The sequence below is a fragment of the Anser cygnoides genome, chromosome 18 (assembly GCF_040182565.1).
Source record: "Anser cygnoides isolate HZ-2024a breed goose chromosome 18, Taihu_goose_T2T_genome, whole genome shotgun sequence".
Taxonomy (NCBI): Eukaryota; Metazoa; Chordata; class Aves; order Anseriformes; family Anatidae; genus Anser; species Anser cygnoides.
Window position 1 is genome coordinate 6,305,409 of NC_089890.1, and position 16,959 is coordinate 6,322,367.

General features: G+C 65.7%; 2 protein-coding genes across 4 annotated transcripts; one reads left to right on the forward strand and one right to left on the reverse strand.

Annotated features, from left to right (window-relative positions):
- Positions 1 to 1,758: 1,758 nt before the first annotated feature.
- GAS2L2 (growth arrest specific 2 like 2) lies at positions 1,759 to 6,618 on the forward strand. Of its 2 annotated transcripts, XM_048068214.2 has the most exons (7): positions 1,759 to 1,969; positions 2,051 to 2,427; positions 3,120 to 3,358; positions 3,648 to 3,755; positions 4,230 to 4,326; positions 4,822 to 5,077; positions 5,205 to 6,618. In XM_048068214.2, exons 2-7 carry the CDS (start codon positions 2,070 to 2,072, stop codon positions 6,370 to 6,372), a joined length of 2,226 nt encoding a protein of 741 aa, XP_047924171.2. In that variant the 5' UTR covers positions 1,759 to 1,969; positions 2,051 to 2,069; the 3' UTR covers positions 6,373 to 6,618. The 2 variants fall into 2 exon arrangements, with proteins under 2 accessions (XP_047924171.2, XP_066835809.1); XM_066979708.1 differs by having other exon boundaries at positions 1,759 to 2,427.
- A 351-nt stretch (positions 6,619 to 6,969) lies between these two features.
- RASL10B (RAS like family 10 member B) lies at positions 6,970 to 15,693 on the reverse strand. 2 transcript variants are annotated; one of them, XM_066979717.1, is made up of 4 exons: positions 15,175 to 15,693; positions 12,639 to 12,971; positions 9,855 to 9,899; positions 6,970 to 9,577 (listed from the first exon to the last, which is right to left on the reverse strand). In XM_066979717.1, the coding sequence occupies exons 2-4, from the start codon at positions 12,852 to 12,854 to the stop codon at positions 9,239 to 9,241; spliced, it is 600 nt and encodes a 199-aa protein (XP_066835818.1). In that variant the 5' UTR covers positions 12,855 to 12,971; positions 15,175 to 15,693; the 3' UTR covers positions 6,970 to 9,238. The 2 variants fall into 2 exon arrangements, with proteins under 2 accessions (XP_066835818.1, XP_066835817.1); XM_066979716.1 differs by having other exon boundaries at positions 9,855 to 9,979; positions 15,175 to 15,664.
- Between the last annotated feature and the right edge of the window lie 1,266 nt (positions 15,694 to 16,959).

Genomic DNA, 16,959 nt, shown 5'->3' on the forward strand with positions numbered 1-16,959 from the left:
CCTCCACGCCTTGTGATGCATTAATAATACCTTTTCCGAGTGTGAGAGGGGACCCCCCTGTCTGCAGGCAGCCGTCGCGCTCTACCCCAGCCAGGCCATTTTGTCCCCAAGCAGGCGTCGGGTGCGTGCTGTCGCGGTGCTGACTCTGTCTCTTGGCCAAGGAGCTGCCGGAGGAGAAAGCAAGCGGTGTTTGCTCCCCTTGTTTGCTTTCCTTCATGCCGTGACACGCCGGGCATCCCACGTGCACTGCCCATTGACCGGGCGGTGTTTTGTCTGCAGGGGAAAGCGCGGGCGGAGGTGCTCTGGGGATGTTTGCAGAGGTCGGGACACCTCGGTCGGTGCCTCCATCCCCTGTTCACAGCTCCTGCACCCCGCAGAGTGCGGGGCCGGGGGGGTGAGCTTGCAGCCCGAGCCGTGTCACCGTCCCCTCTGTGGCACAAGGCTCCTTTTCTCCTCCTGGGCTGCTTGCAGGGCACGCCAGGCGCCCGCCGCGCATTCCCCAGCCCGGGGGAATAGCTGGGATTCCTGCATTGCCTCCCCCAAAATGGCACCAAAAGGAGCAGCAGCAGGCAGAGGATGGAGTCCCTGAGCAGCACAACCCCCCTGAGCTCCCCAGAGACTCTTCCAGCCCCAAGGTGTGAGACGATCACTGGCAGAGCTGCTGTTTGCACCAGCACCTCGGTCCTGGGGTGCTCTGCAACATCTTTTGGGAGGGAGCCCTGCGAGGCTGCAGATTCCCGGAGCGCCCACTCGCTGCTGTGCCCCGTGGTTATTGCCGTGAAGCCCCAGCTCCTGGCGCCGTGCCCTCTGCGGAGGAGCTTGGCTCTTGTTCAGGGCTTCACAGCACAGAACTTGCAAGGGAGCACAGGGCAAAGAAACCCCAACGGCGCACATGCGAATAAAACCCCTCTCGTGCTCGTTTTGCTTTTTCAGAAAGAAGCCTGGGGGAGAGGACTGAGGCTTTTTGCAGGCTGAGCCCTGACACGGTGCAAAGCACGGGGCTCGGGGCCGCACCTCGCTGCCAAAGCCCAGAGCACGGGGTGGCCGCGGCGGCTCTGCTGCTACCCGCTGCGTGTCCCGGTCGCACGGAAACCCCATGGGAAGGTTCAGGAGCCCGGCCACTGACAGGACCAGCTCTTCCCATGGGATTTCTGCCCCAGCCCCACAGCTTTGCAAAGCCCTTTCCTTGGGATTTGGGTTTCCAGCTCCCAGTGCTGCAGTCCCCAGGGTGTGCATGGGGAGGGTGGGGTGGGACTGGTCCGAGCGTCGTCCCCGTGCCATACCCAGAGGTCCTCACGCTGCACCTGCACTGAGATCGGCCTCGTGGTCCCTTCTGGGCACCCCATGGGGCTGAGCCCCCACAGGGGGATGGAGCCATGCTCGGGGCTGTCTGTACCAGTGCTTCTCACCATGGGGAGGGTGGGCGTGCAAGGGGGGGGGGGGGTCTCAGTGGGAGCCTCTGAGGCTGTAAAATGGGTACAAAGCTGTGGCTGGGTGGCACCGAGCCCTGAAGATAGGGCTTGTGGGGCCCCCGGGTCGCTCCACCTGCAGTGCAGGTGGGTATGGGGGGGGGGGGAGGGGGCAATCCCCCCTCTTTTGGGGCTGTGAGTGGCTTGTGGTGCTGAGGAGCTGCTCTCTAACCCCCTGCTGCCCCAAGCTGGGGACCTTTAGGGGGCAAATCCACCTCTGGGGCGCAGAGAAGGAGCGGGGCTCCCGGAGGAGCAGCAGGCGCCGAAGGGTTAACGGGGAGTGTTTGCAGCCGGTCCCTTGTCACCAAGGAGAAGGGAGCAGCACTTGGGAAGGAAACAAAACACCCACTGCCCAGGAGGGACACTTCCCTTCCCCGGGCTGCCTCGCACAGCCCTGGGACCCCAGAAGGGCTCCGGCACCCCGCAGGCAGGCAGCCCTCGAGGGCACGAGCGGTGTCCCCCTCCTGGTGGCCCTGGTGGCAGAGAACAAGCGGCACCGGGTGAGTGGGGAGGTGGGCCGGGGACGTGGCTGGGGCAGCTCCCCGTGTCCCCATCACCCTTCTCCCTCTGCCTCCTCCCAGCCTGGGATCTTATGGCACGATGTGGGGGACGCCGGGCGCCGCGGAGCGGAGCATCCGTCCCTACCGCTCCAGCCAGCAGTACCTCTGCGCCATGAAGGAGGACCTGGCCGAGTGGCTGAAGGAGCTCTACGACCTGGACATCGAGGCAGGCACCTTCCTGGAGGTGCTGGAGACGGGGGCCGTGCTCTGCTCCCACGCCAACCACGTCGCCCACGCGGCCGCAGAGTTCGCCCGCGCCTGCCCCGCCGCAGCCCGCCGCCTCCGCCTGCCCGCCGCCGGCGTCGCCTGCAACCTCGCGGCGCAGCCGGGCACCTTCCAGGCCAGGGACAACGTCTCCAACTTCATCCAGTGGTGCAGGAAGGAGATGGGTATTAAAGGTAAGGCCTCGGGCTCCAGCAGCCCCGAGATGCGGCGTGCAATTCCCCTCCAGCCGCTCCTGGCATCGCCCTCGGTGTTTTCCCGTGTGTCCCCAAAGCCGGTGCCACCCCAGCGCTGGGTAGTGCCCGAGCTGGGATTTCTGCCCCAGGCTGGGCTTGCACAAGTTCCTCCAGGCTTGGTGGTGGCTTTGCAGGGTGCTGGCACGCGGTGGATGTGTTTGCTTGGGTGGAAAAATGGGGATGGGAATGGGAGGGCACATGGCATCGCACGGCCCTGCCATGCACGGCACCATCTCCGCCATAAGGACCAGGAGCACCCTGGCTCGGAGCAGGGGGCTGTCACCATGTCCCCACCAGCAGCGGTGCCCGCGAAGTGCCGTGGGCATGGAGTGAAATGTCCTCAGCACACCCAGCCCCTGGTGCATGGCTCCGGGATGGCACAAAACAGCTGCAGCATCTCCTCATGGAGATGCCCAAGGGGAAACGTCTGCCCCATGACTTTATGCCAACCCTTTCTGGACCCAGCCACACTCCTAGCATCTGTGGGATGGCACAGCAAGGCGGGCAGAGCCGGTCCTCGGGGAAATAACACCCCCTCGGGCGGGTTTTCTCTGCGCCTGTGCCCCCCAACCCATTTGTCCCCGTCCCCTCGTGCGCCTGCCCTGGCTGAGCCCAGCCGTGCCCTGCCCCAGATGTGCTGATGTTCGAGACGGAGGACCTGGTGCTGCGGAAGAACGAGAAGAACTTCGTGCTGTGCCTGCTGGAGCTGGCGCGCCGCGCCGCCCGCTTCGGCATGCGCGCCCCGACCCTCGTGCAGATGGAGGAGGAGATCGAGGAGGAGCTGCGGCAGGAGCTGCACCTGCCCCCCACGGACACCCCCCTGCCCCGGCCCCCCAGGGAGCCCCGGGACCTCCACAACCTCGACCAGATGGTAGGGTGGGGTGGGGATGGAGGGGTGGAGACAGCGGGGAGAGGATGGTGGGGATGGGGATGGTGGGGATGGTGGGGATGGTGGAGGGGGCTGGTGGGGATGGGAACGATGGGGATGATGGAGATGATAGGGATGTGGATGATGGGGATAATAGGGATGAGGATGATGGGGATGGAGATGATGGGGATGGGGGTTATGAGGATGATGGGGATGATGGGATGATGTGTATGGGGCCACCCCAGCCCCCTCCCCAGGAGCCTTGGTGCAGATCCATCCCTGCTGCCCGCAGGTCCAGCACCTGGTGAGCCGCTGCACCTGCCCCGTCCAGTTCCCCATGATTAAGATCTCGGATGGGAAATACCGCGTGGGCGACTCCGACACCCTCATCTTTGTCCGGGTGAGCCCGCTTTGTGCCGTCCTTTCAGGGCACGGGCACCAACAATCCTGCCTCAGCCCCCTGTTAAGCTCCCTAAATCCATCCCCCTTATAGGGCCAACATGGGGTTTTTGACAATTATCCACAACATAGGGCAGCTTGGGCCTGTGGTGTGGGTTTGCTTGGATGAAACCGTCTGCGGGTGAGGGACAAAACCTGCTGTCCCAGGCCAAGCTGGAGCCAGGTCCTACAGGTGATGGGAACCCTGTTTGGGGCTGATGCTCGGCCCCTGCCTGGGTCTGAAGGGCTTCCCAAAGGGCTCAGCATCCACCGGTGGACCAGGGAGCGTCCCAAAAGCCTCCCACCCCCCAGACCCTCCCTGGGGTGACAAAACATGCAGAGGGACATCAGAGGGAGACGAGACACCCCCCCCCCGCCCCCCCAAATCGATGGTGCCGGGTGAAGCGGGGCTGACGGCGGGCTGCTCCTCGCGCAGATCCTGCGGGAGCACGTCATGGTGCGGGTCGGGGGCGGCTGGGACACGCTGCAGCACTACCTGGACAAGCACGACCCGTGCCGCTGCACCTCGCTCTGTGAGTGCCCGCGCCCCCGCGCCCCCCGCCCCTGCCAGCCGCTGGTGGGAGGGGAGAGCTGCTTATGGGGTGCTTGCTGCTGCTCGTTTGCTGCTGCTTTTGGGGGTGCTTGCTGCTGCTCCTGGGGTGTTTGCTGCTGCTTTTGGGGGTGCTTGCTGCTGCTCCTGGGGGGTTTGCTGCTGCTTTTGGGGGTGCTTGCTGCGGCTCCTGGGGGTTTTCAGGAGCAGGAGGCCCCCTAACCCCAACGCTTTGCTGGGAAATCGTTGCTTTGGGGTATAGCTCTTGCTGGGTGGCCGCTAGAGGTCACGGCAGACTTTGGGAAGGAAAGGGACCTTTGCGAGGCCCAAACCCCCTCTGCGAGGTGCTGGGGGCTGCGGGGAGCATCCCTGGCTGACAGCACGGGGGCCGGGCAGCCGTTCCCTGGGGCTGGGGTCCGCAAAGTTGATGGGGAGGGGTCTGGCGGTGCTGGTGGCTGAGCCCCATCTTCCCCCGCAGCTCACAAGCAGCATTCCAGGAGCGGGACCCCCCAGCAGGTGCAGCACGAGGTCCAGCTCTGCAAAGCCCCCCCGGCCCCCAGCCGCGGGCAGCCCTCGCTGCTGGTCAGCCGCTCGCAGAGCCCGCTGCCCCCCGTCGCATGGGGACCCCGCGCCCCCCACGGCCACCGCCCCGGCCCCCTGCGCCCCGCCACCCCCTCGCCGGGTGCCAGCCCTCGCCGGGAGCCAGCGCAGCCCCGGAGGGTCCCTTCGGGCAGGTGAGGTGCAGAGCGGCTTCATACCCCAAAACCTCTGCTTTTCGGGGCACTTTTTGTCCCATCCCTGGATGCAGAGGGACGCGGTGGCTCTGTGACCCCCCCCCCTCCTGTCTCTCTCTCCTTGCAGGACACGGACCCCAACGCCGAGGTCACCCGCTCGGCCCAGCTCCCCCGGCCGTGGGGCCACGCAGCGGGCACCCACCCCGTCCCGGCTGGGCAGTGCGGGGGTCCGCGAGGTGCCACCTGGGAGCATCCTGGGGACCCCCCGGTCTGCAGCAGCACAGGGCAGGGGCAAGGCCCCCAGTGCCCAGCGTCGGGCACCGTCGCCTCCAAAAAGCACCCGGCAAGGGGGGAGCTCATCCGTGGGGGCTGTCAGGCTGCAGCAAGCGGGGGTCCCTGCTGCTGCCCTGCCCTGTGCCCGCAGCCCCGTCAAGGTCGGTTCTTCCTCCCCGGAACGGGGTGCCCGGGGTGCATCACAGAGCAGGAAAAGCCCCCGGGAAGGCAACAGGGCAGCCTTTGGACGTGGGCATCCAGCATCACCCCAAAACTCTTTGAGCCAAGCTCCAAAAGGGGACAGAAATGTTAAACCCCCCAGCAAAACCAGCCCAGCCATCTGCCAGCCCCCGACCTCTCTGTCCCCTATTGCAAACGGGTGCAAGGGCTGTGCTGCTGGGGAGGGTTCCCAGCGGTGCCACCCAGCCACGAGACCGCCAGCCAAGGATGCTGAGAGCCCCGGGGTGCCGGCGGATGAACCGGGGGGAACCTGTGGCCATGGCAGGGGGGGCTCAGGGCTCCGGGGCTGCTGGGCACACTCACAGCCACCGGGCTACGACAGGGTGCTGGAGGAGCTCTCCCATGGCCGGCAACCCCTGCGCCCTGTGGAGATGGAGAGCTGGGTGGCCCAAAAGCCCCCCATGACCACCCCGCAGCGTACCACCCTCCCAGCTGGGGGGACCACAGAGGAGCTGGCAGCAGGGGGCCAGGCCCCGCAGGGCACGAGGGCGGCCACCCTGCCAAAGCCCCGGCGGTGCCTCAAGAAACCTGAGCGTGTGCCCTCCATCTACAAGCTGAAGCTGCGGCCCAAAGTGCGTCCCCGGCGGGACCATCGGCCCGGGAAGGGCCCCTCGCGCATCCCCACCCCGCTGGGGCAGCGCCTGCCCCGTGCCCGGGGCCAGCATCGCCCCCCAGCCCCGACACGGCGCCCGCAGCCCGGGGGTGCACGCCCCACAGCCAAGCCCTCGCTGGCTGACAGCGGCGCGTGGCTCACCGAGGACGATGAGGAGGCGTGGGTCTGACCCCCTGCCCCTTGGGTTTTGGGGGCACCCCATGCTTGTGGGAGACACAGTGCCCAAGGTGGGGGCGGGATGCTGAGCCCTGGGAGGTTGGCGCAGGCAGCGCGATGCATTTGCTTCTGGGGACACCACCACGTGCCTCAGTCTTCCCCATCTGCCCAATGGAGCCAAGGACGCCCGAGCCTTCCAGTACGCTCAGCCCTACCAGCCTGGTGAGCTCAGGGCAGGGTGACGCGCTTTCCCTGACGCTCTGCTGGCATTTCCCCGCGGGCCTGGGGTTGGAGCAGCCCCCCTGCATTAAGGCTGGTCCGGCAAGGACGTGTCCCGCAGGGTGCGTTGTAGGCGAGGGTGGTCACCGGCACGGGGCGGCAGCGGCGGTCGGTGCTTGTGCAATAAGAGCTGTACCAAAGCCTCTTCTCTTCCAGCAGCTTTTCTGTGCGGGCAGGGAGGGAGAAGTCCCCGGTGACTGGTCCCGTGGGCAGCAAGCCCTGCTGGTGGGAAGGCTCCTGCCAGGGGGAACGCGGCATCCCCAGTGGGCTTCCAGCACCGCGGCGGGGCTGCGAGCGGTCCGGCGCCACAAGCAAGGAGCAGCGAGGCGGGTACAGAACAAGGGGGACAGACCTGATTTTAATTCAAGTTCAAGTCAAGGGGTGTGGGGTGTTTTAGGCGGTGTAGACACCTTGGGAATCTCCAACGAGAAGTACAGGGGGAACGGGGAGCCAGGTCCAGGAAACCGTGATGCACCTCCAGGAGGAGGAGAGGGCGAGCATCCTCATCGGGGCTGCACCGAGCCCACCTCGGGCTGTGCGGCGCCTCCTGGCTCAGCACACACACACACGGGGCAGAAAACAATATTTTTTTCCACCCTCCTGCCCCTGGGGACAGCCGGGGACATCCTCAGCCTCCCCCCGGCCCGGCAGCAGGTTATCTCTGCGCGAACTTAGAGCCGAGCGAGGCAACGCAGAGCGGGACGAGGCGGTGGTGGGAGAGCAGTAACACTTCGGGATGAGGGCATGTTTACGGGGCAGGGGGCAAGGCAGTTCGATCCCAAGTGCTGCAGGGGTCAGGGGATGTGCTGATCCTCTGCCATCCCGGCCCGCAGCCCCGCTATGCCGGGGGGTCCTGGCCCCAATCCCGCTCTCCTCGCAGTGCTCCGGGAGCTGGGCACTGCTGCCGGAGCAGGGAGGGTTGTTAATACTCATATAACTTCTGTCTATAAAGTACAATAGAATATAACAATTATATTTATAACCATTTTTTTTTCCAAAATACTAAATAGATGCTATAAAAACCTGTAACTAATTGTGCTATAAACTGCAGGCTACAGGGTTATAACAAACAATGTATTGGTTTAGTCGCTGACATGTGCACGTCGGAGCACTGTATAAATGCTTTATTAGTAGCATTTACCAAGGAGTTTCCTTCTCAAACAATTTGGAGGGGTAAAGCTAGCGAGAGACCGATAACGTGGGCTGATAAATCCTGGTGAGATGGGTCTGGGCCGGCGGCGCTGCGCGGTGGGTTTGCCGTGAAGGTGAGGGATGGAGGATGGGAGCTGCTCTCCCCCAGCCCTTGGCCCTGTGCGTCCTCCCATCGACTTTTCTGTGTGTTTTTTCCTTATTTGTTTGGGGTACAAGGATGGGGTTTTGGTTCCTGAAGAAGCTGCTGGGGGCAGCAGGGATGGAGCAGGGACTGATGGTGGGGATGGAGCGGGGATGGAGCGGGGACTGATGGCAGGGATGGAGCAGGGATGCCGGGACCGAGGGGTGGCCGGGATGCGAGGCCAGGCTGAATGCAGTGGGCTAGAGCTCAGTGGGAAGGACTCTGAATAGCGAGTGTTACCGGGATAACAGCAGTTCTCCTGGGAAATGGAGCCTGTCGGTGGGGAAGAGGCAGCGGGCTTTTGGTGTTGCCTGATTCACAGCATCCCCGTGTCACACAGCGACAAAGCCCAGACCCCTGCGCCCCTCGGACCCGGCACCATTTACGAGCTCGGGCTGCACTTTGCCTCCCGGGCTCCAGGACAAACTGCAGATGAGCTGGCAGTCCGGAGTGGAAACAAGCCGAAAGATTAATTTATAAAAAATAAAATAAATAAAGAAAGAAAAATAAAGAGGGGCTCATTTTCCCATTAGGAATGTGCACAGAATTAAGAAAAAAAGGTGGAAATGCAACTCCAGCTCCCTATTGCTTTGGAGGCTGCCTTTGTGCGGGCACCGTCTCCGTCTCGGATGGATGGATGGATGGATGTGAGCTTCCCCTAGGAAAAGCCCCCGCAGGGGTTGAATCCACCTGGAAGCGCCGCCTGCCTAGCCAGGAACCCCTGCCTTTTGGGTCTGGGTGCTGAGCTTTGGGTCGGGGTGCTGAGCTGTGCCCAGCGTTCGATGGCAGCAGCTTTGCTGCAAACCCGGGGGTGGGCGAAGCCTCTGCGGGGCTGGTGCATATGGGGAGGACGAGGCTTAAGGAAAGGGAGCTGGTGGGGGTGGGAATAGCACTTTTTGGGGCAGGGGAACCGAACCAGGCTGCCCGGGTCGGGCACAGAGCAGCAAGAGCCCACGGAGGCGACCAGCTTGGGCCGGGGCGGCGCAGGGACGCAGCGATCAGCCCTGATGTGGGAGTTTGAGGCCGGTGGGACCGCGGGGCTCTCCCCGAGCGGCTCCTTCATGCGGAGAAGCGAGGATCCAGCCGAGGTCCTCCCTCACCCCTCACCTCCGGGCAGCACGGCCACCCACCTGGCCCAGCCTGACCCGACCCGCCAGCGGCCACCGCATCGCCCTGCCCGGCCCTGTGCCGGGCGCGCCGTGTCCCCAAGTGTCACCGCAGGGGAAGCAACGCCCGGGGTGCCTCCGGCGCAGCTCCCAGCGGAGCATCACCCCGGCAGGGCTGGGGGTCCTGCGGGGACACGGCCCGGGGGGGGTCCGTCGGGGTCGGGGGGGCTCACATGATGGTGCATCGGTTCCTGCGCAGGGCGCCCTGGAAGCGGATGGTGGTGTGGACGTGCTTGCAGCGGGCGCAGCCCACACTCTTCAGGAGCTCGCTGAAGAGCAGCAGGATGTGCCAGTTGTACTTGGCCGAGCACTCGATGTAGCCGCACTTCCACGTCTTCTTCACCAGGTTGGAGACGTTCCAGCGCGGGATCACCCGGCCCCGCTGCAGGTCCCGCTTGTTGCCCACGATGATGATGGGCGTCTCCGACGTGCCGATGACCCTGGGACGGGAGGGCGGTGAGGGAGGGCAGAGCCATAGAGCCACAACCCAGCCCCATCCCCACCCAGTACCTGGGCACGCCAAGCTGCATGCCACCTCCCGTCCTGTCCCCTTGTCCCTCTCCGTGACCACCAAGGGGGCCCCGTGTCACCCCAAGGTGCTTTCCCCAGCAATATCTGCACTGGGATGTAAGGGGCCCTGTAAGGGGTTGTAGGATCCCGTCCCCACCTCCATACCGCCCCGCTCTTGGCATGCCCCCGCCGGCGAACAGCCCCTACCTCGTTTCCAGGATCTGCTGGCGGATGGTTTTGATGTACTCGAAGCTGTCAAAGCAACAGATGTCATAGACCAGGATGTAGGCATGGACGCTCCGGAGCCCCCTGCAACACACGTCCGCCCACTCCTGCAAGGTGCAGAGAGGGATCAATCCTGGCGTGCCCCGGGGGATGCCCCGCACTGCCTGGGGGCCGGACGCGTTTGTAGGGGGAAAGCCGTTTGTAGGATCTGGCTCCTCGGCACTTTGCAGGTGTGTGGGGGTCCTGGCCAGGAGCGTTTCACCACACATTTCCCCAGCCCCAAAGCACAGCACCCATCGCTGCTCTGCCCCCCATCCCTGTGACACCTCTGTCTCCCCTCTTTGGCGTCTCCCCCCGAAGATCGCGTATCCCCCGATCAACCCGGAGGAAGGATAACGAGATTTGTCAGCCCCAGTTCCTCTCCAGAGCGAGGATTAAAGCCTAACTATGCACTGCCACCTGGGGGCAGCTTGACTGGAGCTGGGTGAAGGGGGCTGAAAGCCTGGGTGTTAACAGCTTTCCCCCCCTCCCCCAGAGCTGCTCGTTGGGCTGTTTAGGAGTGGTGGATCCCAGGTTTGGGGCAGGGGAGGCTGCGGGGTCACAGGCCAGCAGCTCGGCAGCACGGCAGCACCGCAGGTGGCAGCAGGAAGGTGACGCCGAAGGGGACCTGGGGACAGGAGAGGAGCAGCAGCTCCTCAGGAGTGGGGTCTGCTGAGGGCGAGGTCAGGACCTGGGACAGCCAAAATTCGGAGCTGTAAGGCATATGCTCCAAAAGCCTTGGGTTTCCAGGAACAACACGAGCTTTTTGCATGACACAGGAGCGAACATCCACCCCGCTCTCAGCCCCTTTCCTACACCAGCACTCGCTCGCCCAGGCCAGCTCGCCCCAAAGGCCAGCCTCCTGCGGACGCCAGTAACCGGCCCCAAAGCACAGCGTCCCCAGTGGAGCCTGTCCCTGGTTCCCAGTGGATCCCACGCTGTGGATCCCAGTGGATCCCCAGCACAGCCCCGCTGCGGGATGAAGCCATCCCCCCCGAGGTGTGCATGGGGTTATGTTCGGGCTGTGCTCAGGCAGCAGTGACATGGGGTCACAGCACGTGCAGGCAGCTCCATGGGGATCCCTCCTGAGGTTCAGCTGGAAAGGAGAGAAGCGCATGGAGGAGAAAAGGCACCAGTGCTACCCGAGCAAAGCCCGTGCCCATGCTGAATCATCCCCTTCTGAGTTTATGATCTCTGGGAACAAGGCTAAATGAGACCTAGGACCGGAGGAAATCATGGAGAGGAAAGTTTCACCGCGCGGTTTGGTCCTTGTGCAGACCCCAGCAGCCAGAGCAGAGCACGGGGGGGAGCTGGGAGCGCCCCGACCCCTGCTCAGGTCCCTGGGGAGGAGACGATGCTCCCGGCCGTGTTACCAGAGGGAGGAGGGCAGGTACAGCGCCGGTGTCTCGGGTTACTCTGAGCAAGCCCTGATACCTCTGGGAGATTAATAAATTACAGCTATTACGCCAGCAGGCTCGGTGCTGGGACGCAGCCTGCCGTGATGCCGTGACGCCGGGATGATTTCCCCACGTCCACGTTTGGATTCCTGGGGACGCTCGGGGCCGGAGCAGGACGTCGGGGAGCTGGGGCCGTGCTCCTCTCCCAGGCCATCTCCACGGGGAAGCTGCTCGTGGGCAAGGAGCGGAGCCCAGCGATGCTTCCAGCAGCCCCGGCCGCTGCCTGCCCCCCGCCGTGGTCCTCCCCTTCCCCTCTGGGCAGCCTCTGCCCTGGAAGCCTCCATCTGTTCCCACCGCCCGCCTCCCTTTGAGCACAGCGAGACACGGAGTTAATTGAGTATGTGAGCGTCGTCTGCCATGTCAATAAATTACCCTTTGCTATTTCGGGCCGTGTCTCTCGCTGACCTTTCGTTCCCTGCACACGCCGTTTAATTTTTAACCCCCCCCCCCATAGCGCTCCCTTCACCTCCTGCCCCGCAGCTTCGGGCAAGCGCGGAGCCCTGCAGAGCCCCCGTGACCCTGTCCCCACGGGGAGCGGGACCAATGTAATTACGCTGATTAAAAATACAAGAGAGCCCGGCCCCAGCGGAGGCAGAGGGTTAAAATCCCCTTTTCCCCCACTGAACCCCACAGGCAGCGGTGGTGGCAGCGGCCGCGGAGCTGGGGAGCAGCCGGCGGGGTCGGTGCTGCTGGGATCAATCCAGGCACCACTGCAGGGCCAGGGGTGAACCGGGATGGGACGGGCAGCCCGGCTTCGTCCAGCTCAGCAGGGTTAAACACGAGCCCATAGAGAGGAAAATGGCCTTTCCCAAAGGGAAAAGAGGAGCAGGCTTAGAGGAACCTCGGAGATACACAGCAAAACCCCAAACCCACAACAGCAGCGGCCTTCAGGCAATGGGTGCACCGTGCTTCGGCTCTCCAGGACCCCCGGGACTTTCACCCAAGGGCTTTGGCTGCGCTCCTTGAGCCCTTTGCCGGCCCAGGACAGCAATGGGAGTGGATCCCAGTGCCCGGACCCAGCACCCAGATGGACGAGGAGACCCAGCGGAGCCACGGGCACTGCCAGAGCCAAGCTAACGGGGTGAGATCCAGCCCCTCCAGGGCTGGAAATCATTGTAAGTGAAAAAGCTGCAATAAAAAATAAATTAAAAAAAAAACAACAACAAAACCAACCACCTTATCCCGTCCTGCAGCGCTGAGGTCGCCGTCCTCGGCTTCTAGGAAGCCAACCCCGAGCAGGGGGTGCTCGGCTCTCCCCTGGCACCCCTACCTGCAGCGTGTTGACGGGGAAGGCGCTGATGGGGGGGAAGTCCATGATCTGCAGGTCGTGGACGTGGCCGTTCATCACGACGGCGGGCAGGTAGACGCGACGGGCCGTGGTGGGCACGCAGACCTCGCTGAACTCGTTGTAGAGGAACTGCCGGACTATGGCGCTCTTGCCCACGCCCTGGGCTCCCAGCACGGCGATCTTGAAGGTCGCCACCATGCCGCCGCGCGCCGGCCGCTGCCCCGGTGCTGCCCCCGCGGCGCCGAGGCTGCATATTCCCGCGCAGGGGGCCTCAGCCCCATTCAGGATGCGTGTCCCCGCCGGGACAGCCCGTCACTGCAAGGCCAAGGGGAAGCGGTCAGGTACCGGGGATGCCCCGCAGACCCCAGTGTTGCTGCAGGTTGGGTTTTTTTTCCGAGCAGGATAAAGGGTTATGGCTGTCCCCTGGGAGCTGGGCTACGTCCCCAGCACGGGCACTGCGAGAGCCAAGGGTCCCCTGTGAGGCTCCCATCCCGAAGAGCCAGGATTTGGGCAAGCCCTGTCCCAGGAAGGGTCTCACTTGGGTTTCCTAAAAGGCAGCAGAAGCCTGGAGCCCGGCCTGTGCCCATCGCCTCCCTCCCGCTGCACCCCAGCCGTCTCCTGCTCCTATTTTTACCACCGCTCCTCTTCTCCTTTAGGTTTCCTTTCAGCTCCTGCCCTTTCCAAAGCCCCCAGCAGTCCCTGGAGCCCGTGGGAGGCACGTGCAGCCCCTTCGGCACCACAGCAAGGAAACCTCCCGGGGAGGGACCAGCGGCTCAGGGTCCCCCCGGGCCTGGCAGAGCAGGGGACGTGTCCCCTGGCACCCCTGGGGACAGTCCCTGGCAGCTCCGGTGCCGCCCCGAGCTGGGGAATCCATCTTCCCTCCGCTTGGACAGCCAGAACTGCCTCTTGCTGGGGGGGGGGGATCGCTCTGTGCCTGCGAGCGACAGCTTTAATGTTTAATTTCAGGCTTTGAGCGGTTTGGCAATTAACTTGATGGAGGCTAATTTCCGAGCCAGCTGACGGGGCGAGCCCGCAAGCCGCGGGCACACGTGGCGAGGCTGGAGGGGGGCCTGGGGCAGGGCTGGGCGTGGAGGGGGCATGGGGGCAATCACCCACGCACATGGATGCAGGAGCTGGGTCTGAGGGTCCCGAACACCCTCTGGCAATGGGGGTTTGATAGAAACAGCAGGGGCAATGGGATGGGTCCTGCTCTGGCCCCCATCCCTAGGAACCAGCTCGTGCTTTCTCCCGAAGCATGGATGCTGTTACCAATTCGTGCTGCTCTCGTCTGCTTTCCCTGAAAAACATCCCCAAAGCACAGGGCAGCGGTCCCCGAGCTGCCAGAAAGCAGCGGGCTCCAGCCGCCCCGTTCTCATGGGGTTCTTTGCCCCGGGGAGAGCCCGGCCCTAGACGTCCCCGCTGCGGGGTGCTGAGTGGCCCGGCTGGGCCAGCACTCGCACTGGGGCTGGGGGCCTTCGGCAGGGCCTGATCCAGCCCAGGGGCAGCGGGGAGGGTTTGTGCCCGGGGCTGGGGCCATGGCACAGGGCTGGGACCACCCCGCGGGTGCTGAGTGCCTCTGGGGACCCGTGCGCCCCAGCCCCGGCCCCGGAGCGTTCCCAAGCCGCGTGCCTTGGGATGGGGGATGGGGGGGGTTCAGCCCCACCAGGGCCTTGCTCCACCAGCAGAAAGCACTGTCATGGCCAGGCCACCCCGCTGCGGGGACAGCCCCATCCCCACACCCCTTCCCCCTTCCCAGCAGCGACCCCAGCTCCCCTCTGGGGCCGGGGGCACGCAGCCGGGCAGCCCCAGCCCCGCGGGACGCCGCGGGGTGCCCCAGCTGCAGAGCTGAGCGCTGCCCTGCCACCGTGCCGGGGGTCCCCACAGCCCCGTCCCCCTCCCGGCTGGCGGACGGGGAGCCATGCACGGGGAAAGCCACCCCGCAGGCCCTAGGAAGCCGCTCTGCCCCCCGAAGCACCCGGAGCTGCCCGCTGGCAGCAGCGGCGTTTGGGGCCACCGAGGGAAACTGAGGCGCGCACTGGGGACACGGCGGTGGCCGAGGGGGGATCGTGGCGAGGCCGAGCTCAGCAGCACCCCGCGGGCTGCGGGGCCGGGCTGAGACCCCCGGCTGCGGGCACGGCCCCGGGGCACCGTGACCTTGGGCACCCCAATTTGCCCCCCACCCCCGGGGGGGGGGGGACCCAGCCAGCCCCGTCCCGCTCCCCGCGGGGCCAGCATCGCCTCCCCAGCCCGAGCCCTGCAGGGGGGAGTGGGGGGGCTTTGGGGTCGCCCCCCTGGGTGCCCATATTGGGGCTGTAGGACCACAGGGGTGCCCGGTGGGGGGGGGGGGGGGGGCGCAGACCCCCCCATACCCAACTAGGCGGGGGGGGGGGGGGGGGGCATCTTAGCTCCACAGCTCAACTTTACGGGGTCCCCCCACCCTGCTCCCCTCCTCCCAGCGGCAACTTTGCCCCCTCCCCATCATCACCCCCCCATTCCCTCCGTGCCCCCCCCCCGTTACCTTGCAGCGGCGGCCCGGGCCGGCGGCGCCCCGGCGGGCGGCGGAGCCATGCGGCGAGCCCGGTGCGGGGACCGGGAGGCGGCGGGGGCTGCGGGGGGGGTACGGGGAGGGATGGGGGGGGGATAAAGGGGAAGGGGGGAGCCCGGGCTCGGCCGGGCTGGGGCTGCCGGGGGCCGGGGGGGGGGAGACGCGGGAGGCGGCCGGGGCTGGAGGCTGAGCCCCGGGGGGGGGGGGAAGGCTGGGGATGCCCGAGCAGGGGGCTGGCAGAGGCCGGGGAGGGAGGCAGGCAGTGCCCGGAGCGCTGCGGGCTCTGCCCGGGGAGGGAAGGAGGCTGTGGCCGGGCGGGGATGCGGGGACTGCCCGCGGAGGGAGGCAGGCGGGGAAGGAGGCAGCGCCCGGCAGAGGCTGCGGGGAATGCCCGGCCCGCTCTGCAGGGAGCCGGGAAGGGCACCGGCTTCTCCTCCCGGGGCTCTGGGGAGGTGCCGATGGGAGAAGACCCTCCCATGGCCCCCCGCAGCGCAGCTCGGGCACCCCCTCGCTGCCCGGCACCCGGCGGGGTCCCGGTGCCCTCAGCCCCCCCCCCGGCAGGACCCCGCTCGCCCCGACCCCGCCGCCCCGCTGGCTTTGGGGCCCGGCGCTTCTGGGCCCCTCCGTGTGGGCCGGGGGCTTCTCCCAGCCCCCTGTCCCGGGGGTGCTCCCGCTTCGGCGTGGGGCGAGGCCGGATCGAGGAAGGGATGTTTCCGGAACAGAAGCTGCGTTTTTGGGACACCCCGCATCGAGTTTTTACCCGGCGGTGATGAAAGGGGAGCCTGTGGCTCCAGGCAGGGGGCCCAGGCCCCCCCCCCCAAGGACTCCCCCCGGCTTCTCTGCTCCTCCAAGTGCCCCCCAAGCCCTGCTCCAGCTCCCCAGGACTCCAGCGAGCACCGGGACATCCCCGTGGGTCTTGGCAGAGCCCAAGCACCGGCCATGGCGCAGCCGGGCCCCCCCAAGCCTCGCTGACACCTCTTGCTGGGAAAAAAATCATCCGGAGGGGCTCATCCCCGGGGCGAGGAGGGTACCAGCACCGGCACACAGCCACAGCATCCCTCTTCCTTCCCAGGGGAAAACGGGAGGGCAGGCACAGCCCCACAGCTGGGGGGGACACGGGCAGCAGGCAAAGCCTTGGTGCTGCTCTGCGCCCCGGCTGGGCTGAGGTCGGTGCCAGGCAAAGGCAGGCAGAGCCCTTGTCTGCATCTCAGCCCCGGGCTTTCAGAGATTTGGGGCTTGTTTTCCTGCAAAGCTGCCTGACGCTCGCAGCTAGGGAAACATTCGGGTGTCCCTGCAGGTTGTCACCAGCCCCAGATGCTGCTCCTCTCCCCTGGCCCCCCAGCATCGCCGCAGAGCTGCGCTGAGCCCGAGACGTTTCTGGGAAAGGGCAGGGATCGCGGCTGCACATGAACTCGCCTGCACAATCTAGGCTCCAGCCTCGGGGCTATTTTTAGCAGTTCCCTCCGAGATGCTCTTCACTTGCAGCTTTATTTGTGAAATTTAATATACGGTGGCGGGGGGAAGGGAGCGGGGCTGGATCCTGGTGCGTCCCCGCCAGTGCGGAGGCTTCGCCCAGCCCCAGCCACGGGAGACTGATGTGAACCTAAAATCGGCCACCAAATTGCTCCTGTGTCCTGGCACACGGGTGGCAGCGGGGGACAAGCGAGGCTGAGGGCTCGGAGAGTGTCACAGCCTCTCCCCGTGCCGCCCCGTGGGCTTGGGGACCTGCTGCCACCCCTTACACACACACGGAGCAGG